We start from the raw sequence: 24,730 nt of genomic DNA, 5'->3' as shown, positions 1-24,730 counted from the left end.
GGCCTCCTCAACCTCTCCCTGGAGCTCAGACCGTTTTGTGAGGTGTGAGACAGAACAATTGTGCCTAATAAGTACTTGACACCAAACTGGGAAGTGCGATTTTTCTCAATACGCCCTATTCGCCTGCAGTTGATACTACTGCCCGAATAACGAAATGCCTAGGCAGAGGAGGGGATGTGGAGAGGATGTTTCCAGAAGAGGAAGGGTCTAGGACCAGAGGACACAGCCTCAGAATAAAAGGGCGTACCTTTAGGGTGGAGATGAGGAGGAATTTCTTCAGGCAGGTAGGTGTGGCGGCACGGTGGCGCAGCGGTAGAGTTGCCGCCTTGCAGCGAATGCAGCGCCAGAGACTCAGGTTCGATCCTGACTACGGGCGCTGTCTGTATGGAGTTTGTACGTTCTCCCCGTGACATGCGTGGGTTTTCTCCAAGATCTTCGGTTTCCTCCCACACTCCAAAGACGTACAGGTTTGTAGGTTAATTGGCTGGGCAAATGTAAAAAATGTCCCTAGTGGGTGTAGGATAGTGTTAGTGTGTGGGGATCGGTGGGCCGAAGGGCCTGTTTCTGCGCTGTATCTCTAAATCTAAAAAATCTAAGAATCTGTGGAATTCTTTGCCACGGACGGCTGTGGAGGCCAAGTCAATGGATATTTTGTTAAGGCAGAGATAGATAGATTCTTGATTAGTGCGGGTGTCAGGGGTGATGGAGAGAAGGCAGGAGAATGGGGTTAGGAGGGAGAGATAGATCAGCCATGAACGAATGGAGAAGCAGATTCGATGGGCCGAATGGTCCTACTTCTGCTTCTTATGTCCCATGTCTGATAATGGCCAAACGACTTCATGCTCTGCCTTAATTCAGTTTCACAACCCATGGTGTAACTGAAGACTGATGGCCAAGCACATCAGGGGAACCTTTGTGTATCGAATTGACCACAGTTTCGAATCGTTAACTGGTACTTAAAATAATCTCGTTACTTTCGAAGTTCAGTTAAGTTCTCGAAGGACCATATAACCATATAACAACTACAGCACGGAAACAGGCCCGTTCGGCCCTACCAGTCCACGCCGACCACTTTCTCTGACCTAGTCTCATCTACCTGCACTCAGACCATAACCCTCCAATCCCCTCTTATCCATATACCTATCCAATTTACTCTTAAATAATAAAATCCAGCCTGCCTCCACCACTTCCACCGGAAGCCCACTCCATACACCCACCACCCTCTGAGTAAAGAAGTTATCCCTCATGTTACCCCTAAACTTTTGTCCCTCAATTCTGAAGCTATGTCCCCTTGTTGGAATCTTCCCCACTCTCAAAGGGAAAAGCCTACCCACGTCAACTCTGTCCGTCCCTCTCAAAATGTTAAAAACCTCTATCAAGTCCCCCCTCAACCTTCTACGCTCCAAAGAATAAAGACCCAACCTGTTCAACCTCTCTCTGTAGCTTAAGTGCTGAAACCCAGGCAACATTCTAGTAAATCTCCTCTGTACCCTCTCCATTTTGTCGACATCCTTCCTATAATTTGGCGACCAGAACTGCACACCATACTCCAGATTCGGCCTCACCAATGCCCTGTACAATTTCAACATTACGTCCCAACTTCTATACACGATGCTCTGATTTATAAAGGCAAGCATACCAAACGCCTACTTCACCACCCTATCCACATGAGATTCCACCTTCAGGGAACAATGCACAGTTACCATGTCGCACCTCCGAAACGTAAAACAGAAGGATGGATCAGAAATTGCAAAGTCGTTTATTTCTGGAGAGTTGTTTACAAAATAGGAACACAACGACACAAAAGAAGAGGGCAGATCAGACTGGCCCTTCCTCGTTCAGATCCTGGTCGAGGAGATACGTTGGAAGATCAAACTACAAGGCCAACAAGAATATACACTGATGAGCCAAAACATTATGCCCACCCGCCTAATATGCTGTCGGTCCTCCGTGTGCAGCCCCATACGCAGCAGGGTGCGATGCACTGTGTATTGTCAACACCATTAAAAATTTCTGTGACTTGTGCCACAGTCGACCTTCTGTCGGTTCGGACCAGACGGGATAGCCTTCGTTGCCCTCGCGCATCGATGAGCCTTGGGCGCCCAACACCCTGCCTGTCGCCGGTTTGTGGTTTGTCCCTCCTCGGACCACTGTTGGTCGGTACTCACCACTGCTGACCGGGAGCAACCAACAAGCCTTGCCGTTTCACAGATGCTCTGACCCAGTCGTCTTGCCATAATAATTTGGCCCTTGTCAAAGTGGCTCGGGTCTTTACTCCTGCCCATTTCTCCTGCATCCAACACGTCAACTTCAAGAACTGACTGTTCACTTGCTGCCTAATATATCCCACCCCTTGACAGGTGCCATTGTAACAAGATAATCAATGTTATTCGCTTCGCCTGTCAGTGGTCATAATGTTTTGGCTGATCGGTGTGTAATCCCGCAAGAGAGCTTTTCATGAATGCACACACGCACTTGGCCAAAGGATTCAGGAGAGGCACTTCAACCCATCAACCCAATGAGGCACCTCTGCATTTCTGCTTCTCTGCATTTGGTTGAGGCACCTCTGCTTCTCTGCATTTGGTTGAGAGAACAGTGGAAGATGGGGGAAGTCCAGAACCAGGGGCCACACAGTCTAAGAACAAAGGGGAGGCCATTTAAAACTGAGGTGAGAAAAAAAACCCTTTTCTCCCAGAGAATTTGGCGTGAATTTGTTGAATTCTCTGCCACAGAGGGCAGTGGAGGCCGATTCACTGGATGAATTTAAACGAGAGTTAGATAGAGCTCAAGGGACTAGCGGAATCAAGGGATATAGGGAGAAGGCAGGAGTGACTGGGCTTGTAAACGCTGGAATTTGGAAGAATGAGAGGGGATCTTATTGAAACATATAAGATTATTAAGGGATTGGACACGCTAGAGGCAGGAAACATGTTCCCAATGTTGGGGGAGTCCCGAACCAGGGGCCACACACAGTTTAATAATAAGGGGTAGGCCATTTAGAATGGAGATGAGGAAAAACCTTTTCAGTCAGGAGATCACACGGTTCTTTTGGGTGGGAAGAAGGGCGATAGTGGGAAGGGGGTTGGGGTGGGATCAGCCATGATCATATTGAATGGCGGAGCGGGCTCGAGGGGCCGGTTGGCCTACTCCTGCTCCTATTTTCTTGTGTTCTTGTGTTCTTGTAAATCTGTGGAATTCTCTGCCTCAGAAGGCAGTGGGGGCCAATTCTCTGGATGCTTTCAAGAGAGAGCTCGATAGAGCTCTTAATGATAGCGGAATCAGGGGGTATGGAGAGAAGGCAGGAACGGGATACTGATTGTGGATGATCAGCCATGATCACAGTGAATGGCGGTGCTGGCTCGAGGGGCCGAATGGCCTACTCCAGCACCTATTGTCTATTGTCTAAGACAGGCACGGGTTACTGATTGTGGATGATCAGCCGCGATCACAGTGAATGATGGCGCTGGCTCGAAGGGCCGAATGGCCTCCTCCTGCACTATTTTCTATGTTTCTATGTAAGGCTCAGTGTTCCGGCAGTTAGCTCCAGTCATAGTCAGTCAGCATTGTAGAGGCAAATAGGCACTTTGTTTCCATCCCCCACCCTCAATTTCAGGTCAATACACAGATGGCAGGAGAGGGTGGCTGGAGAAGGAACGGAAAACGGAAAGACTAAAGTGAAATATAATATGCAGGAAAAGACTGCAGTTGTTGGTTGAAATCTAAGATATAGACACAAAAGGCTGGCGTAACTCAGCGGGACAGGCAGCATCTCTGGAGAGAAGGTAGACACACAATGCTAGAGTAACTCAGCGGGACAGGCAGCATCTCTGGAGAGAAGGAATGGGTGACGTTTTGGGTCAAGTCCGAAGAAGTGTCTCGCCCCGAAACGTCGCCCATTCCTTTTCTCCAGAGATGCTGCCTGTCCCGCTGAGTTACTCCAGCATTTCGTGTCTGCCTTCAAAGTGAAATATATTGTTCAGAATCGAGCTCAAAGCATTTTGATAAACATAAACTTTTTTTTTTAAATCCCTAAACATCAAAGGAAATTAGTTCCAGAAAGCTAAGGATCCACATTTTCTGTAAATCACACACTCACATACACACGCACACCCCCCCACACACACACACACCTACACACCCACCCCACACACACACATACACACACCGCACACACACACCCACCACACACACATACACACCCCAACCACACACATGCACACTCAATAACAATTCTCAGAGCAACAGCTGCAGTAAGGGCGAGAGCCAGCAGGTGTCAGTGGCGTGCTGCTGTTCTGCTCCGAGTTTGCTTAACAAGTACACACTATGGTAGACACAAAATGCTGGAGTAACTCAGCGGGTCAGACAGCATCTCTGGAGAGAAGGAATGGGTGACGTCTCGGGTCGAGACCCTTCTTCAGACCAAAGTCAGGGGAGGCGGGACAAAGAAAGGATATAGGTGGAGGCAGGATGACATTGGGAGAACTGGGAAGGGGGAGACAACGGAGCTATCTGAAGTTGGAGAAGTCAATGTTCATACCGCTGGGGTGTAAACTGCCCAAGCGAAATATGAGGTGCTGTTCCTCCAATTTGCACTGGGACTCACTCTGACAATGGAGGAGGCCCAGGCCAGAAAGGTCAGACTGGGAGTGGGAGTTGAAGTGCTGAGCCACCGGGAGATCAGGTCGGTTAAGGCGGACTGCGCGGAGGTGTTGAGCCAAAAAAGCTCGCCGAGCCTGCGCTTGGTCTCGCCGACGTGGAGAAGTTGACACCTGGAACAGCGGACACAGTAGATGAGGTCGGAGGAGGTGCAGGTGAACCTCTGCCTCACCTGGAAAGACTGTTTGGGTCCTTGGATGGAGTCGAGGAGGGGGGGGGGGGGGGCGGGAGAGGTAAAGGGACAGGTGTTGCATCTCCTGCAGTTGCAGGAGAAAGTACCTGGGGATGGGGGGTGGTTTGGGTGGGGGAGGGACGAGTGGAGCAGGGAGTCGCGGAGTTTTTATTTCTACACAGTCTGAGGACGGGTCTCGACCCGAAACGTCACCCATTCCCTTCTCTCCAGAGATGCTGCCTGACCCGCTGAGTTACTCCGGCATTTTGTGTCCACCTTCGATTTAAACCAGCACCTGCAGTTTTTTTAGTCCCGCAACGACACACAAGGATTAGACGGGAGAGACACGGATTCTTGATGCGTTCCTGTGCATCCCACATCATTCAGAGCCAATATATTTTTTTCCCCAAAATTCCACAGTGGAGTTGAGGCTGAGGGGGGGGGGGGGGGGGGGTGGGGAGGGGGAAATCTTTCCTGGGTCCCATCTGTGCCCTTAAAATTTCTTATTGATGAGGATGCTGCAAAAACTGAGGGCCGCTCCCAGTTTCGCCACTTCAGTGCAAGAGGCGGGAATCAGCGTGTAATCTGGTAGCTTCTGAAAAGCCTGGTGGTTGAAACAAGAAACAGAGAGAGAGAGAGTTGGTTAAGGGGCCTGTCCCACTTGGGCGATTTTTTAATAATAATAATAATAATAATAATAATAATAATAATAATAATAATAATAATAATAATAATAATAATAATAATAATAATAATAATAATAATAATAATAATAATAATAATAATAATAATAATAATAATAATAATAATATATTTCTTTATTAGTCCCACACCGGGGAAATTTAGTGTTACAGCAGCAAAGTGGATAGCAAGAGATCATTCATCTGTATACTAAAACTCTCGTTTGTTTATTTGTTTGTTTGTTTGTTTGTTCCTGAACTACAGCTAAAACGGTACACGATAGCGTGACAATTTTAGGCCCACCGTACTCACCGTCGTCCCTTTGGTGCTAATGGAAGAAGTTTCATTGAAATCGGTGTTATATTTTTAAAGTTATTCACATTTTAAAGTTTAAATCTATCTCCGAAGGAGGGAGGGAGTGAGGGGGGGTGGAGGGAGGATAAGGGGGGTTGAGAGGGATGGAGTGGGGGGAGGGGAAGGGGGGAGCGGAGTGGGAGGGGAGGGTAGGAGAGAGGGGGGAGGGAGGGGGAGGGGAGGAAAGAGGGGGGAGGGGGGAAGGAGAGGGTGCTGCATCAATGCAGGAGAGGTTTGGTCTAGTTTTCAATAAAAGTAAACACAAGGATAAATTGTCATCCGTTTACTGTGTATTCCTTAACTGTTACTGTTGACTCGTCTGCTGGGAGCAGTGCTGGTTGTGCAGTCTCACGGCAGCGGGAAGGAAGGACCTCCGATATCTCTCCTTCACGCACTTGGGGTGAAGGAGTCTGTCACTGAAGGAGCTACTCAGTGCAGTGACAGTGTCCTGCATGGGGTGGGGGTCGTTGTCCAGCAGCGATGTTATCTTTGCCGTCGTCCTCCTCTCTCCCACCGCCTGCACTGTGTCGAGGGGGCAACCCAGGACAGAGCTGGCCTTCCTGACCGGCCTGTCGAGTCTCTTCCCTTCCGCCGCTGAGATGCTGCTGCTCCAGCAGACCACTCCAGAGAAGATGGCCGATGCCACCACCGTGTGGTAGAAGGTCCTCAGGTGCGCCCCCTGCACTCCAAAGGACCCGAGTCTCCTCAGCAGGAACAGTCTGCTCTGGCCCTTTTTGTAGAGCGCATCGGTGTTTCCGATCCAGTCCAATTTATTTCTTGAGGTAGACACCCAGTTACTTATAAGAGTCATAGCAGGTCGCCCAAGTACTGCGATAGTCATAGCAGGTCGCTAAAAAACCGGCGACTGGACCATCCCCCCCCCACCAACCTAGGACAACATTTACAACCTACCACCTAGTCGATGTCAAGCTAAGGTGAGATACCGACAACCGATGAGACGATCGTCACAACTTAGGACGTCCACCTACGACCACCTACCACCTAGTCAATAGACAATGGACAATAGGTGCAGGAGGAGGCCATTCGGCCCTTCGAGCCTGTACGCACCGCCATTCACCGTGATCATGGCTGATCATCCACAATCAGCACCCCGTTCCTGCCCTCTCCCCCCATAGCCCCCTGACTCCGCTATCTTTAGGAGCTCTATCTAGCTCTCTCTTGAAAGCATCCAGAGAATTAGCCTCCACTGCCTTCTGAGGCAGAGTGTTCGACAGATTCACAACTCTTTGACTGAAAAAGTTTTTCCTCATCTCCGTTCTCAATGGCGTACCCCTTATTCTTCGGTTTCCTCCCACACCAGTTGTACAGGGCATTGGTGAGACCACACCTGGAGTATTGCGTACAGTTTTGGTCTCCTAATCTGAGGAAAGACATTCTTGCCATAGAGGGAGTACAGAGAAGGTTCACCAGATTGATTCCTGGGATGGCAGGACTTTCATATGAAGAAAGACTGGATAGACTCGGCTTGTACTCGCTGGAATTTAGAAGATTGAGGGGGGATCTTATAGAAACTTATAAAATTCTTAAGGGGTTGGACAGGCTAGATGCAGGAAAATTGTTCCCGATGTTGGGGAAGTCCAGAACAAGGGGTCACAGTTTAAGGATAAGGGTAAAGTCTTACGAGCCGAGATGAGAACGTTTTTTTTCACACAGAGAGTGGTGAATCTGTGGAATTCTCTGCCACAGAAGGTAGTTGAGGCCAGTTCGTTGGCTATATTTAAGAGGGAGTTAGATGTGGCCCTTGTGGCTAAAAGGATCAGGGGGTATGGAGAGAAGGCAGGTACAGGATACTGAGTTGGATGATCAGCCATGATCATATTGAATGGCGGTGCAGGCTCGAAGGGCCGAATGGCCTACACCTGCACCTATTTTCTATGTTTTTATGTTTCTATTCTTAAATTGTGTGAGGCCCCTGGTTCTGGACCCCCCCCCCCCCCCCCCCCCCCCCAACATTGGGAACATGTATCCTGCCTCTAGCGTGTCCAATCCCTCAATAATCTTATATGTTTCAATAGGAAGCCCTCTCATCCTTCTAAATTCCAGCGTTTACGAGCCTAGAGGCCTAGTCGACGTCAAGCTACGGCGAGCTGCCGACAACCGGCGAGCCAATCGTCGCGACTTAGGACGACAACCTACGACCACACCTACGACAACCTACGACCACACCTACGACAACCGATGACCACACCTACGACAACCTATGACCACACCTACGACAACCTATGACCACACCTACGACAACCTACGACCACACCTACGACAACCGATGACCACACCTACGACAACCTATGACCACACCTACGACAACCTACGGCCACACCTACGACAAACCACGACCACACCTACGACAACCTATGACCACACCTACGACAACCTATGACCACACCTACGACAACCTATGACCACACCTACGACAACCTATGACCACACCTACGACAACCTATGACCACACCTACGACAACCTATGACCACACCTATGACAACCTATGACCACACCTATGACAACCCACGACGACAACCTACGACAACCTACGGCCACACCTACGACAAACCACGACCACACCTACGACAACCTATGACCACACCTACGACAACCTATGACCACACCTACGACAACCTATGACCACACCTACGACAACCTATGACCACACCTACGACAACCGATGACCACACCTACGACAACCTATGACCACACCTACGACAACCGATGACCACACCTACGACAACCTATGACCACACCTACGACAACCTATGACCACACCTACGACAACCTACGACCACACCTACGACAACCTATGACCACACCTACGACAACCTATGACCACACCTACGACAACCTATGACCACACCTACGACAACCTATGACCACACCTATGACAACCCACGACGACAACCTACGACAACCTACGACCACACCTACGACAACCTACGACCACACCTACGACAACCCATGACCACACCTACGACAACCTACGCCACAGTTTAAGAATAAGGGGTAGGCCATTTAGAACGGAGATGAGGAAGAACTTTTTCAGTCAGAGAGTGGTGAAGGTGTGGAATTCTCTGCCTCAGAAGGCAGTGGAGGCCAGTTCGTTGGATGCTTTCAAGAGAGAGCTGGATAGAGCTCTTAAGGATAGCGGAGTCAGGGGGTATGGGGAGAAGGCAGTAACGGGGTACTGATTGAGAGTGATCAGCCATGATCGCATTGAATGGCGGTGCGTACAGGCTCGAAGGGCTGAATGGCCTACTCCTGCTCCTATTGTCTATTGTCTATTGTCTATGACCACACCTACGACAACCTATGACCACACCTGGGTCTAGGAATTAAAATGAGAAAAGCTGAAAAACATGAGTTTAACATGTACCCTCTGTAAGGTCTGGTTAAAAGTCAGATTCCATCGCGCTAGTCGATTCCAGATGCCAGCGATACTTAAAATATTTCTCACTTCCCTTCTGGCACTTACGGCGATTTTTATAAAACAGAATAGAAACATAGAAAATAGGTGCAGGAGGAGGCCATTCGGGCCTTCGAGCCAGCACCGCCATTCAATGTGATCATGGCTGATCATCCACAATCAGAAACCCGTGCCTGCCTTCTCCCCATATCCCTTGATTCCGCCAGCCCCTAGAGCTCTATCTAGGTCTCTTTTAAATCCATCCAGTGAATTGGCCTCCACTGCCTTCTGTGGCAGAGAATTCCACAAACTCACAACAAATTCTCTGGGTGAAAAAGTTCCTTCTCACCTCAGTTTTAAATGGCCTCCCTTTTATTCTAAGACTGTGTGTATGGCCCCTGGTTCTGGACTCGCCCAACATTTGGAACATTTTTCCTGCATCTAGCTTCTCCAGTCCTTTTATAATTTGATATGTTTCTATAAGATCCCCCTCTCATCCTTCTAAACTCCAGTGAATCTCTGCCAGCTAACTTTAGTTTAGGTTAGAGACACAGCGAAGGGCCGAATGGCCTCCTCCTGCACCTATTGTCTGTTGTCTATTGCCATACTTGGCTAATAAAATGGATTCAAATTTAAAGTGAAATTCTCGCTGTATCTCTAAAGAAAACGGAGTGCGGACAGAGTTACCCCCAGAGACAGACAATAGACAATAGGTGCAGGAGTAGGCCGTTCAGCACTTCGAGCCAGCACCGCCATTCAATGCGATCATGGCTGATCACTCTCAATCAGTACCCCGTTCCTGCCTTCTCCCCATACCCCCTCACTCCGCTATCATTAAGAGCTCCATCCAGCTCTCTTTTGAAAGCATCCAACGAACTGGCCTCCACTGCCTTCTGAGGCAGAGAATTCCACACCTTCACCACTCTCTGACTGAAAAAGTTCTTCCTCATCTCCGTTCTAAATGGCCTACCCCTTATTCTTAAACTGTGGCCCCTTGTTCTGGACTCCCCCAACATTGGGAACATGTTTCCTGCCTCTAATGTGTCCAATCCCCTAATTATCTTATATGTTTCAATAAGATCCCCCCTCATCCTTCTAAATTCCAGTGTATACAAGACACGTGGCAGATATGGACCTGTTCCAATGCAGAGGAGATCGCAGCTGGTTGTTAGCTTGGGCTGGGAAGACATATCTTGGCCCTCACTGCAAGCCCTTGCAATTCCCCATCGCAACACAAAAACCAGCTGACTTAAGTTGTTTTGCAAACTAGGGAAATGAAGCTCCCTTTCAAAACCGCACCTCCACGTTCCAGCTCTGATGACGCGCCAATCTCAATGGACAATAGATGCAGGAGGAGGCCATTCGGCCCTTCGAGCCAGCACCGCCATTCACCCCGTGATCATGGCTGATCACCCACAATCAGTTCCTGTCTTCTCTCCCATCTCCCCATGTTGGGGGAGTCCAGAACCGGGGGCCACACACAGTTTAAGAATAAGGCGTAGGCCATTTAGAACGGAGATGAGGAAACACTTTTTCACCCAGAGGGAGTTGTAAATCTGTGGAATTCTCTGCCTCAAAAGGCAGTGGAGGCCAATTCACTGGATTCTTTCAATAGAGAGTTAGATAGAGCTCTTAATGATAGCGGAGTCAAGGGGTATGGGGAGAGGGCAAGAACGGGGTACTGATTGTGGATGATCAGCCATGATCACAGTGAATGGCGGTGCTGGCTCGAAGGGCCGAATGGCCTCCTCCTGTACCTATTGTTTATTGCCAAACATAGAAGTTGGGAGGTCATGTTGCAGTTGTATAAGACGTTGATGAGACCGCATTTAGAATATTGTGTTCAGTTCTGGGCACCATGTTATAGGAAAGATGTTAGCAAGCTTGAAAAGGTTCAGAGAAGATTTACGAGGATGTTGCCAGGACTAGAGGGTGTGAGCTACAGGGAGAGGTTGAGTAGGCTGGGTCTCTATTCCATGGAGCGAGGAGGATGAGGGGTGATCTTATAGAGGTGTATAAAATCATGAGAGGAATAGATCGGGTAGATGCACAGAGTCTCTTGTCCAGAGTAGGAGAATCGAGGACCACAGGACATAGGTTCAAGGTGAAGGGGAAAAGATTTAATACGAATCTGAGGGGTAACTTTTTCACACAAAGGGTGGTGGGTGTATGGAACAAGGTGCCAGAGGAGGTGGTTGAGGCTGGGACTATCCCATCGTTTAAGACACACTTGGACAGGTACATGGATAGGATAGGTTTGGAGGGTTATGGACAAAGGGTGGTGGGTGTATGGAACAAGCTGCCAGAGGAGGTGGTTGAGGCTGGGACTATCCCAACGTTTAAGAAACCGACAGGTACATGGATACTGTAGGAAAGAACTGCAGATGCTGGTTTAAACCGAAAGTAGACGCAAATTGCTGGAGTAACTCAGCGGGTCAGGCAACATCTCTGGAGAGAAGGAATGGGTGACGTTTTGGGTCGAGACCCTTCTTCAGACTACAGCATTTTGTGTCTCGCCTTGGTACACGGATAGGACAAGTTTGTAGGGACATGGACCAAACGCGGGCAGGCGGGACTGGTGTAGCTGGAACCAGGAGACTCACTGTGATGGATGTTTCTCTTTGTTTGTTTACACTGGAATATAGAAGGATGAGGGGGGATCTTATTGAAACATATAAGATAATTAGGGGATTGGACACATTAGAGGCAGGAAACATGTTCCCAATGTTGGGGGAGTCCAGAACAAGGGGCCACAGTTTAAGAATAAGGGGTAGGCCATTTAGAACGGAGATGAGGAAGAACTTTTTCAGTCAGGGAGTGGTGAAGGTGTGGAATTCTCTGCCTCAGAAGGCAGTGGAGGCCAGTTCGTTGGATGCTTTCAAGAGAGAGCTGGATAGAGCTCTTAAGGATAGCGGAGTGAGGGGGTATGGGGAGAAGGCAGGAACGGGGTACTGATTGAGAGTGATCAGCCATGATCGCATTGAATGGCGGTGCTGGCTCGAAGGGCTGAATGGCCTCCTCCTGCACCTATTGTCTATTGTCTATTGTCTAGTTTATGATTGTATGTGTTATTGCATTTTTATTGATTATTCTTATTGGTCTTATTGTTGAACTGCGGGTAATGTTTAATTTCACTACACATTTATGTGTATGGGACAAATAAACCACTATTGACTATTGACTATTGATTGTTGGCCGTTGCGGGCAAGTTGGGCCGAAGGGCCCATTTCCACGTTGTATGACTCTACAACTCTGGACTTGATGGGCCGAATGGCCAAATTCTACTCCTATCGCTCATGAACTCATTACAATCCCACCGCCCTCCACAGCGTGACCAGCAGCCTGTGTTCTTAACAGAACGAGTCCGCTTTTACCGAAGTCCGTTTTCCAGAGGCCTGTAATTATAGGAAGGATGTCGACAAAATGGAGAGGGTACAGAGGAGATTTACTAGAATGTTGCCTGGGTTTCAGCACTTAAGCTACAGAGAGAGGTTGAACAGGTTGGGTCTTTATTCTTTGGAGCGTAGAAGGTTGAGGGGGGACTTGATAGAGTTTTTTTTAACATTTTAAGAGGGACGGACAGAGGTGACGTGGGTAGGCTTTTCCCCTTGAGAGTGGGGAAGATTCCAGCAAGGGGACATAACTTCAGAATTGAGGGACAAAAGTTTAGGGGTAACATGAGGGGTAATTTCTTTACTCAGAGGGTGGTGGCTGTATGGAATGGGCTTCCGGTGGAAGTGGTGGAGGCAGGCTCGATTTTATTATTTAAGAGTAAATTGGATAGGTATATGGATGGGAGGGGATTGGAGGGTTATGGTCTGAGAGCAGGTAGATGAGACTAGGTCAGAGAAAGTGGTCGGCGTGGACTGGTAGGGCCGAACAGGCCTGTTTCCATGCTGTAGTTGTTATATGGTTATATGGTTATATGGTTATATGGCTACGGTACCCACCACAGAACTGTCCGGAAACTCCTCGGCCGAGCGGTGCACCAGCGTGTCAGCCTTGTTCCTGACGCGTACGTAGATGCAGTTCGCCGCTGCGTCGTCGGGAACGCTAAGCTTCTCGTAGTTAAAGTCCGTCAGCTGTTCCATCGCCTGTGGGAGAGACAGTGGCAGGAATTAGTTCCGTTTAGTTCAGAGATACAGCGCGGAAACGTGGCCTTTCGGCCCACCGGGTCCGCGCCGACCGGCGATCCCCGCACACCAACGCTATTCCCACACACACACACACACTAGGGACAATTTTTACATTTGTACCAAGCCGATTAACCTACAAACCTGCACGTCTTCGGAGTGTGGGAGGAAACCGAAGATCTCGGAGAAAACCCACGCAGGTCACGGGGAGAACGTGCAAACTCCGTACAGAAAGTGTGGCACGGTGGCGCAGCGTTAGAGTTGCTGCCTCACGGCGCCAGAGACCCGGGTTCGATCCCGACCACGGGCGCTGTCCGTGTGTGGAGTTTGCACGTTCTCCCCGTGACCTGCGTGGGTTTTCTCCGGGTGCTCCGGTTTCCTCCCACACTCCGACCACGTGCCGGTTTGCAGGTTAATTGGCTTGTGTGACTTTAAAATGTCCCTACTGTGTGTAGGATAGCGCGAGTGTACAGGGCGATCGCCAGTCGGCGCGGTCTCGATGGGCCGAAGGGCCAGTTTCCACGCTGTGTCTCTAAAGTCCGACATCACCCGGGGAAAACCCACGCAGGACACGGGGAGAACGTGCAAACTCCCGACAGACAGCGCCCGTGGTCGGGATCGAACCCGGGTCTCTGGCGCTGTGAGGCGGCGACTCTACCACTGCGCCACCGTGACCGCCCTAAGTTCAGAGACACTGCAGGGAAACAGGCCATTCGGCCCACCGAGACCATGCTGGCCATCGATCACCCGTTGACACCAATTCCGTGTTATCATAGAAACATAGAAAAATAGGTGCAGGAGTAGGCCGTTCGGCCCTTCGAGCCAGCACATTCACTGGTGTGGGCAGGTGGGACTAGTGTAGATGGGGCATGTTGTCCGGTGTGGGCAGGTGGGACTAGTGTAGATGGGGCATGTTGGTCGGTGTGGGCAGGTGGGACTAGTGTAGATGGGGCATGTTGGTCGGTGTGGGCAGGTGGGACTAGTGTAGATGGGGCATGTTGGTCGGTGTGGGCAGGTGGGAATAGTGTAGATGGGGCATGTTGGTCGGTGTGGGCAGGTGGGACTAGTATAGATGGGGCATGTTGGTCGGTGTGGGCAGGTGGGACTAGTGTAGATGGGGCATGTTGGTTGGTGTGGGCAGGTGGGACTAGTATAGATGGGACATGTTGGTCGGTGTGGGCAGGTGGGGCTAGTGTAGATGGGGCATGTTGGTCGGTGTGGGCGGGTGGGTCTACTGTAGATGGGGCATGTTGGCCGGTGTGGGCAGGTGGGACTAGTGTCGATGGGGCATGTTGGCCGGTGTGGGCAGGTGGGACTAGTGTAGATGGGGCATGTTGGTCGGTGTGGGCAGGTGGGACTAGTGTAGATGGGGCATGTTGGTCGGTGTGGGCGGGTGGGACTAGTGTAGATGGGGCATGTTGGCCGGTGTGGGCAGGTGGGACTAGTGTAGATGGGGCATGTTGGCCGGTGTGGGCAGGTGGGACTAGTGTAGATGAGGCATGTTGGCCGGTGTGGGCAGGTGGGACTAGTGTAGATGGGGCATGTTGGCCGGTGTGGGCAGGTGGGACTAGTGTAGATGGGGCATGTTGGCCGGTGTGGGCAGGTGGGACTAGTGTAGATGGGGCATGTTGGCCGGTGTGGGCAGGTGGGACTAGTGTAGATAGGGCATGTTGGTCGGTGTGGGCGGGTGGGACTAGTGTAGATGGGGCATGTTGGCCGGTGTGGGCAGGTGGGACTAGTGTAGATGGGGCATGTTGGCCGGAGTGGGCAGGTGGGACTAATGTAGATGGGGCATGTTGGTTGGTGTGGGCGGGTGGGACTAGTTTAGATGGGGCATGTTGGTCGGTGTGGGCAGGTGGGACTAGTGTAGATGGGGCATGTTGGTTGGTGTGGGCGGGTGGGACTAGTTTAGATGGGGCATGTTGGTCGGTGTGGGCAGGTGGGACTAGTGTAGATGGGACATGTTGGTCGGTGTGGGCAGGTGGGACTAGTGTAGATGGGGCATGTTGGTCGGTGTGGGCGGGTGGGACTAGTGTAGATGGGGCATGTTGGTCGGTGTGGGCTAGTAGGACTAGTGTAGATGGGGCATGTTGGTCGGTGTGGGCTAGTAGGACTAGTGTAGATGGGGCATGTTGGTCGGTGTGGGAAGGTGGGACTAGTGTAGATGGGGCATATTGGTCGTGTGGGCAGGTGGGTCTAATGTAGATGGGGCATGTTGGTCAGTGTGGGCAGTTGGGACTAGTGTAGATGGGGCATGTTGGCCGGTGTGGGCAGGTGGGACTAGTGTAGATGGGGCATGTTGGCCGGTGTGGGCAGGTGGGACTAGTGTAGATGGGGCATGTTGGCCGGTGTGGGCAGGTGGGACTAGTGTAGATGGGGTATGTTGGCCGGTGTGGGCAGGTGGGACTAGTGTAGATGGGGCATGTTGGCCGGTGTGGGCAGGTGGGACTAGTGTAGATGGGGCATGTTGGCCGGAGTGGGCAGGTGGGACTAGTGTAGATGGGGCATGTTGGTTGGTGTGGGCGGGTGGGACTAGTGTAGATGGGGCATGTTGGTCGGTGTGGGCTAGTAGGACTAGTGTAGATGGGGCATGTTGGTCGGTGTGGGCTAGTAGGACCAGTGTAGATGGGGCATGTTGGTCGGTGTGGGCAGGTGGGACTAGTGTAGATGGGGCATATTGGTCGGTGTGGGCAGGTGGGTCTAGTGTAGATGGGGCATGTTGGTCAGTGTGGGCAGTTGGGACTAGTGTAGATGGGGCATGTTGGTCGGTGTGGGCGGGTGGGACTAGTGTAGATAGGGCATGTTGGTCGGTGTGGGCTAGTAGGACTAGTGTAGATGGGGCATGTTGGTCGGTGTGGGCTAGTAGGACTAGTGTAGATGGGGCATGTTGGTCAGTGTCGGCAGGTGGGACTAGTGTAGATGAGGCATATTGGTCGGTGTGGGCAGGTGGGACTAGTGTAGATGGGGCATGTTGGTCGGTGTGGGCGGTTGGGAGTAGTGTAGATGGGGCATGTTGGTCGGTGTGGGCAGGTGGGACTAGTGTAGATGGGGCATATTGGTCGGTGTGGGCAGGTGGGACTAGTGTAGATGGGGCATGTTGATCAGTGTGGGCAGTTGGGACTAGTGTAGATGGGGCATGTTGTCCGGTGTGGGCAGGTGGGACTAGTGTAGATGGGGCATGTTGTCCGGTGTGGGCAGGTGGGACTAGTGTAGATGGGGCATGTTGGCCGGTGTGGGCAGGTGGGACTAGTGTAGATGGGGCATGTTGGCCGGTGTGGGCAGGTGGGACTAGTGTAGATGGGGCATGTTGGTTGGTGTGGGCAGGTGGGACTAGTGTAGATGGGGCATGTTGGCCGGTGTGGGCAAGTTGGGATCAAGGAAGGGCCTGTTTCCACGCTGTGTGACTGTGATTCTCTGTCTCCACAGGAAGAATTGTTGTCTGCGAGCATTTTCATGGCATCCTCTCTCTCCCCCCTCTCTCTCTCTGCCTTCTCTCTCTCTCTCCCCCTTCTCTCTCTCTCTCCCCCCCCCCTCTCTCTCTCCCCCCACTCTCTCTCTCTCAGTCTCTCTCTCTCTTGAAAACATCCAGTGAATTGGCCTCCACTGCCTTCTGTGGCAAAGTATGATCGTGGTTGTGATTGTGGACCTGCCCCCACCGACCAACATGCCCCATCTACACTAGTCCCACCTGCCCACACCGGCCAACATGCTCCATCTACACTAGTCCCACCTGCCCACACCGACCAACATGCCCCATCTACACTAGTCCCACCTGCCCACACCGACCAACATGCCCCATCTACACTAGTCCCACCTGCCCACACCGACCAACATGCCCCATCTACACTAGTCCCACCTGCCCACACAGACCAACATGCCCCATCTACACTAGTCCCACCTGCCCACACCGGCCAACATGCCCCATCTACACTAGTCCCACCTGCCCACACCGGCCAACATGCCCCATCTACACTAGTCCCACCTGCCCACACCGGCCAACATGCCCCATCTACACTAGTCCCACCTGCCCACACCGGCCAACATGCCCCATCTACACTAGTCCCACCTGCCCACACCGGCCAACATGCCCCATCTACACTAGTCCCACCTGCCCACACCGACCAACATGCCCCCATCTACACTAGTCCCACCTGCCCACACCGGCCAACATGCCCATTCTACACTAGTCCCACCTGTACCCATTCCTTCTCTCCAGAGACGCTGCCTGACCCGCTGGGCAACTCCAGGTAGCTGTGTCCGTCCAGGTCAGGTGGCCTTACCTTGATGGTCTTCCGAGCGATATCGCTGCTGCCCACGACTATGGTGCTGGGGCCGGCCATACTGCAGAAGCTCTTCAGGTGATGAGGCTCTGGGACGTGTACGACAGAGACCGTGAAATCCTGGAGATACCAACAGATACGATCGGTCTCGGCGCACATCAATGTCACAAGCACAATAATATTTTATCAGCCAAGTATGTTTTGCAACATACGAGGAATTTCATTTGCCGTACATCATAACAATAACAAGCAACAGGACACACAAACTACATTTTCACATGAACATCGACCACAGTGTCTCCTCCACATTTCTCACTGCGATGGCAGGCGATAAAAAGTTCAATCTCTTCCCTTCTTTGTCCTCCAGCGGTCGGGGGCCTCGAACCTTCCGTTGACGGGACTCCCGTAGCCGGTTGGCGGGACTTCCTCGTCGGGGCGATAAGGGGGGGTTGAGGGGAATGAAGGGGGAGGGAGGAGGGGAGGAGAGGGAGGAGGGTGGTGGGGGGGCGGGAAGGGAGGGGAGCGGGGGGAGGGGGGGAGGAGAGGGTGCTGCACCAATGCAGGAGAGGTTTGGGCCCAACGGGTCCACTTGGTCTAGTAACAATTATATGTGTCGGATGGAACTGCAGATGCTGGTTTAGACCAAAGTTTAAACAATCATAGTTCAGTTTAGAGATACAGCTTGGATGCAGGCCCTTCGGCCCACCAGTTCACTGCCAACCAGAGATCACCCTTACACTAGTTCTATCCTACACACACCAGAGACAATTTACAGGGGCACAGTGGCGCAGCGGTAGAGTTGCCGCCTTACAGCGAATGCAGCGCCGGAGACCCGGGTTCCATCCCGACTACGGGCGCCGTCTGTACGGGGTTTGTACGTTCTCCCCGTGACCTGCGTGGGTTTTCTCCGAGATCTTTGGTTTCCTCCCACACTCCAACGACGTGCAGGTTTCGTAGGTTAATTGGCTCGGTGCAAATGTAAACACTGTCCCTAGTGTGTGTAGGATAGTGTTAGTGCGTGCGAGGGTTCGCTGGTCGGCGCGGACGGACCCGGTGGGCCGAAAGGGCCTGTTTCCGCGCTGTATCTCTAAACTAAAACTAAACGATTAACCTGACAAAACCCGCACGTCTTTGGAATGTGGGATCACGCGGTCACGGGGAGAACGTACAAGCAAAGCCGTGGACGGGATGGAACACGGGGTCTACGGCGCCGTGAGGCAGCAACTCTACCGCTGCGCCGCCCGTGAATCGGGGCGGGAATATTTTTGACGGCAAACCTCACCTTGAAGGCATCGGCAACAAATTCGGCTCCTCGGAGATTGGTCCATTTCGAGATCCCGACGAAGAACTCGCGCCCTGGTGTGGGATCCGATTGGCCGTAAAGCGCGCGGGATGGAAGAGGGAAAATATGTCAGGAAAGAAACTGCAGACGCTGGCTTACACCAAAGACAGACACAAAATGCTGGAGCGACTCAGCGGGACAGGCAGCATCTCTGGAGAGAAGGAATGGGTGACGTTTTGGGTCAATAGACAATAGACAATAGACAACAGGTGCAGGAGTAGGCCATTCAGCCCTTCGAGCCTGTATGCACCGCCATTCAATGCGATCATGGCTGATCACTCTCAATCAGTACCCCGTTTCTGCCTTCTCCCCATACCCCCTCACTCCGCTATCCTTAAGAGCTCTATCTAGCTCTCTCTTGAAAGCATCCAACGAACTGGCCTCCACTGCCTTCTCAGGCAGAGAATTCCACACCTTCACCACTCTCTGACTGAAAAAGTTCTTCCTCATCTCCGTTCTAAATGGCCTACCCCTTATTCTTAAACTGTGGCCCCTTGTTCTGGACTCCCCCAACATTGGGAACATGTTTCCTGCCTCTAATGTGTCCAATCCCCTAATTATCTTATATGTTTCAATAAGATCCCCCCTCATCCTTTTAAATTCCAGTGGGTCAGGCAGCATCAGGCAGTGGAGGCCAATTCTCTGGATGCTTTCAAGAGAGAGCTAGATAGAGCTCTTAAGGATAGCGGAGTGAGGGGGTAGGGAGAGAAGGCAGGAACGGGGTACTGATTGTGGATGTTCAGCCATGATCACATTGAATGGCGGTGCTGGCTCGAAGGGCCAAATGGCCTACTACTTTATAGTTCCTCTGTCCCTCTCTTCCCCTCCCCCTTCCCAGTTCTCCCACTGTCTTCCTGTCTCCACCTATATCCTTCCTTTGTCTCGCCCCCTCCCCTGATATCAGTCTGAAGAAGGGTCTCGACCCGAAACGTCACCCATTCCTTCTCTCCTGAGATGCTGCCTGACCTGCTGAGTTACTCCAGCATTTTGTGATACCTTCGATTTGTACCAGCATCTGCAGTTATTTTCCTACACTCCTGCACCTATGGTCTATTGTCTATCTCTGGAGAGCAGGGAATTAACTGCAGATGTTGGCTTATACCAAAGATACTAGAGGAACAAGATAGTCCACTCGACCCTAAAAACCGTAGTACGTCAAGCCGCCATTTTAGTAGGCAAACCTGCAGAAACATTTAAAAAGAAATATAACAAAAATCTGTGAATTGATAGATTAGATATATTCTGCATTTTAATGGTATCATCACACATACTGTTCCCACAAAACACTGATTACACTGCGAGAGGCGGGTTCTGCTTACTAAAATGGCGCCTTTGCGTACTACACTTCAGTACGGCCGATTTCAAAGGAGTGGTCCATCTTGTTCCTCTAGTATCTTTGGTTTACACCAAAGATGGACACAAAGTGCTGGAGTAACTCAACGGGTCAGGCAAGCATCTCTGGGGATCTTATCGAAACGTATAAGATTATTAAGGGGTTGGACACGTTAGAGGCAGGAAACATGTTCCCAATTTTGGGGGAGTCCAGAACAAGTGGCCACAGTTTAAGAATAAGGGGGATGCCATTTAGAACGGAGGTGAGGAGAAACTTTTTCAGTCAGAGAGTTGTGAATCTGTGGAATTCTCTGCCTCAGAAGGCAGAGGAGGTAATAATCTGGATTACTACCAGTGCCACGTGTTAGGAATAGGAGGATATTTCATATGAATATGTGGCTTGAAAAATGGTGCAAGGGGAAGGGATTCAAATTTTTAGGACATTGGAACCAGTTCTGGGAGAGGCGGGACCAGTACAAACAGGACGGTCTGCACCTGAGCTGGAATGGAACCAATGTCCTAGGGGGAGTGTTTGCTAGTGCTGTCGGGGAGGATTTAAACTAATGTGGCAGGGGGATGGGAGCTGGAGCAGAGAGACAGAGGGGTGTAAAATGAGGGTAGAAACAACAGGTAGCAAGGTGAAAAGTAAAAGTGGCAGGCAGACAAATCCAGGGCAAAAATCAAAAAGGGCCACTTTTCAACATAATCATACAAGGGGTAAGAGAGTTGTAAAAACAAGCCTGAAGGCTTTGTGTCTCAATGCAAGGAGTATACGTAATAAGGTGGATGAATTAAATGTGGAGATAGTTATTAATGATTATGATATAGTTGGGATTACGGAGACATGGCTCCAGGGTGACCAAGGCTGGGAGCTCAACATCCAGGGATATTCTATATTCAGGCGGGATAGACAGAAAGGAAAAGGAGGTGGGGTAGCGTTACTTGTAAGAGAGGAGATTAAAGCAGTGGAAAGGAAGGACATTAGCTTGGAGGAAGTGGAATCGATATGGGTAGAGCTACGAAACACTAAGGGGCAGAAAACGCTAGTGGGAGTTGTGTACAGGCCACCTAACAGCAGTAGGGAGGTTGGGGATGGCATCAAGCAGGAAATTAGAAATGCATGCGCTAAAGGCGCAACAGTTATAATGGGTGACTTCAATCTACATATAAATTGGGTGAACCAAACTGGCAGGGGTGCTGAGGAAGAGGATTTCTTGGAATGTTTGAGAGATGGTTTGTCGAGGAACCAACGAGAGAACAGGCCATTCTAGACTGGGTATTGAGTAATGAGGAAGGGTTAGTTAGCAGTCTTTGTTGTGCGAGGCCCCTTGGGCAAGAGTGATCATAATATGGTAGAGTTCTTCATTAGGATGGAGAGTGACAAAGTCGATACAGAAACAAGTGTTCTGAACTTAAAGAAAGGTAACTTTGAGGGTATGAGGCGTGAATTGTCCAAGATAGACTGGCGATTGATGCTGAAAGGGTTGACGGTGGACATGCAATGGAAGGCATTTAAAGGTCGCATGGATGAACTACAACAAGTGTTCATCCCAGTTTGGCAAAAGAACAAACCAGGAAAGGTAGTGCATCCGTGGCTAACAAGGGAAATCAAGGATAGTATTAAAACAAAAGATGAAGCATACAGATTAGCCAGAAAAAGTAGCATACCAGAGGACTGGGAGAAATTCAGCGTCCAGCAGAGGAGGACAAAGGGCTTAATTAGGAAAGGGAAAATAGATTATGAGGGAAAACTGGCAAGGAACATAAAAACAGACTGCAAAAGCTTTTATAGATATGTCAAGAGAAAAAGATTAGTTAAGGCAAATGTAGGTCCCGTGCAGTCGGAAACAGGTGAATTGGTCATAGGGAACAAGGAGATGGCAGACCAATTGAACAAATACTTTGGTTCTGTCTTCACTAAGGAAGACATAAACCGTCTGCCGGAAATAGCGGGGGACTGGGGGTCTAATGAGATGGAGGAACTGAGGGAAATCCAGGTTAGTCGGGAAGTGGTGTTAGGTAAATTAAATGGATTAAAGGCAGATAAATCCCCAGGGCCAGATAGGCTGCATCCCAGAGTGCTTAAGGAAGTAGCCTCAGAAATAGTGGATGCATTAGTGGTAATTTTTCAAAACTCTTTAGATTCTGGAGTAGTTCCTGAGGACTGGAGGGTAGCTAATGTAACCCCACTTTTTAAAAAGGGAGGGAGAGAGAAAACGGGGAATTATAGACCAGTTAGCCTAACATCGGTAGTGGGGAAAATGCTAGAGTCAGTTATTAAAGATGTGATAGCATTACATTTGGAAAGTGGTGAAATCATCGGACAAAGTCAGCATGGATTTGCCAAAGGCAAATCATGTCTGACGAATCTTATAGAATTTTTCGAGGATGTAACTAGTAGAGTGGACAAGGGAGAACCAGTCGATGTGTTATATCTGGACTTTCAGAAGGCCTTCGACAAGGTCCCACATAGGAGATTGGTGTACAAACTTAAAGCACACGGTATTGAGGGTTCAGTGTTGAGGTGGATAGAAAATTGGTTGGCGGACAGGTAGCAAAGAGTAGGAATAAACGGGTCCTTTTCGGAATGGCAGGCAGTGACCAGTGGGGTACCGCAAGGCTCAGTGCTGGGACCCCAGTTATTTACAGTGTATATTAATGATTTGGACGAGGGAATTGAATGTAACATCTCTAAGTTTGCGGATGACACGAAGCTGGGTGGCAGTGTTAGCTGCGAGGAGGATGCTACGAGGCTGCAGAATGACTTGGATAGATTAGGTGAGTGGGCAAATGCATGGCAGATGCAATATAATGTGGATAAATGTTAGGTTATCCACTTTGGTGGCAAGAACAGGAAAGCAGAGTATTACCTGAATGGTGACCGATTGGGAGAAGGGGAGATGCAACGTGACCTGGGTGTCATGGTGCACCAGTCATTGAAAGCAAGCATGCAGGTGCAGCAGGCAGTGAAGAAAGCGAATGGTATGTTGGCATTCATAGCAAGAGGATTTGAGTATAGGAGCAGGGAGGTTCTGCTGCAGTTGTACAGGGCCTTGGTGAGACCGCACCTGGAGTATTGTGTGCAGTTTTGGTCTCCTAACCTGAGGAAAGACGTTCTTGCCTTAGAGGGAGTACGGAGAAGGTTCACCAGATTGATCCCTGGGATGGCGGGACTTTCATATGAGGAAAGAGTAGATAGACTGGGCTTGTACTCGCTGGAATTTTAGAAGACTGAGGAGGGATCTTATAGAAACATATAAAATTCTTAAGGGGTTGGAGAGGCTAGATGCGGGAAGATTGTTCCCGATGTTGGGGGAGTCCAGAACCAGGGGTCACAGCTTAAGGATAAGGGGGAATTCTTTTAGGACCGAGATGAGAAAACATTTCTTCACACAGAGAGTGGTGAGTCTGTGGAATTCTCTGCCACAGAAGGTAGTTGAGGCCAGTTCATTGGCTATATTTAAGAGGGAGTTAGATGTGGCCCTTTTTGCTAAAGGGATCAGGGGGTATGGAGAGAAGGCAGGTACAGGGTACTGAGCTGAATGATCAGCCATGATCATATTGAATGGCGGTGCAGGCTCGAAGGGCCGAATGGCCTACTCCTGCACCTATTTTCTATGTGCCTATGTTTCTATGTTTCTAATTCTCTGAATGCATTGAAGAGAGAGCTAGATAGAGCTCTTAAGGATAGCGGAGTCAGGGGATATGGGGAGAAGGCAGGAACGGGGTACTGATTGAGAATGATCAGCCATGATCACATTGAATGGCGGTGCTGGCTCGAAGGGCCGAATGACCTACTCCTGCACCTATTGTCTACTGTCTATTGTCTATTGAGATAGGTATGGGTGACGTTTCAGGTCAGGCACCATCTCGGGAGAGCAGGGAATTAACTGCAGATGTTGGTTTACACCAAAGATGGACACAAAGTGCTGGAGTAACTCAGCAGGTCAGCCAGCATCTTTAGTTTAGTTTGGAGATGCAGCGCGGAAACAGGCCCTTCGGCCCACAGAGTCCGTGCCATACGTCACCCATTCCTTCTCTCCGGAGATGTTGCCTGTCCCACTGAGTTACTCCAGGTTTTTGTGTCTGTCTAGGAAAAAGAAATTTAACTTGGTTACGGGTGAAAATCACTGCTAGACTGGGCTAACAGCATTAATTAGCAAAACCAATCAACACAGGTTCGGGTGGCACGGCGGTAGAATTTAGGTTAGTTTAGTTTAGAGATACATCGCGGAAACAGGCCCTTCGGCCCACCGGGTCCGCGCCGACCAGCGATCCCCGCACACTAACATTATCCTACACACACTGGGGACAATTTGTTACATTTACCGAGCCAATTAACCTACGAACCTGTACGTCTTTGG

General features: G+C 50.3%; 1 protein-coding gene across 1 annotated transcript in view; it reads right to left on the bottom strand.

Annotated features, from left to right (window-relative positions):
• Positions 1-5,321: 5,321 nt before the first annotated feature.
• LOC144602849 (N(G),N(G)-dimethylarginine dimethylaminohydrolase 1-like) overlaps positions 5,322-24,730 on the bottom strand; it is a 45,569-nt gene continuing 26,160 nt past the window's right edge. Inside the window, exons 4-7 of the mRNA XM_078415971.1 lie at positions 18,975-19,048; positions 17,693-17,812; positions 13,230-13,373; positions 5,322-5,432 (exon numbers count right to left, since the gene is read on the bottom strand). Coding sequence (XP_078272097.1) covers positions 5,322-5,432; positions 13,230-13,373; positions 17,693-17,812; positions 18,975-19,048 — 449 coding nt within the window. The remainder of the gene's footprint in view (positions 5,433-13,229; positions 13,374-17,692; positions 17,813-18,974; positions 19,049-24,730) is intronic.

This window comes from Rhinoraja longicauda, chromosome 19, assembly GCF_053455715.1.
Source record: "Rhinoraja longicauda isolate Sanriku21f chromosome 19, sRhiLon1.1, whole genome shotgun sequence".
NCBI classification, from domain to species: domain Eukaryota; kingdom Metazoa; phylum Chordata; class Chondrichthyes; order Rajiformes; family Arhynchobatidae; genus Rhinoraja; species Rhinoraja longicauda.
Note: the sequence above shows the minus strand (reverse complement) of the source record. Positions and strands in the feature narration are given on the sequence as shown.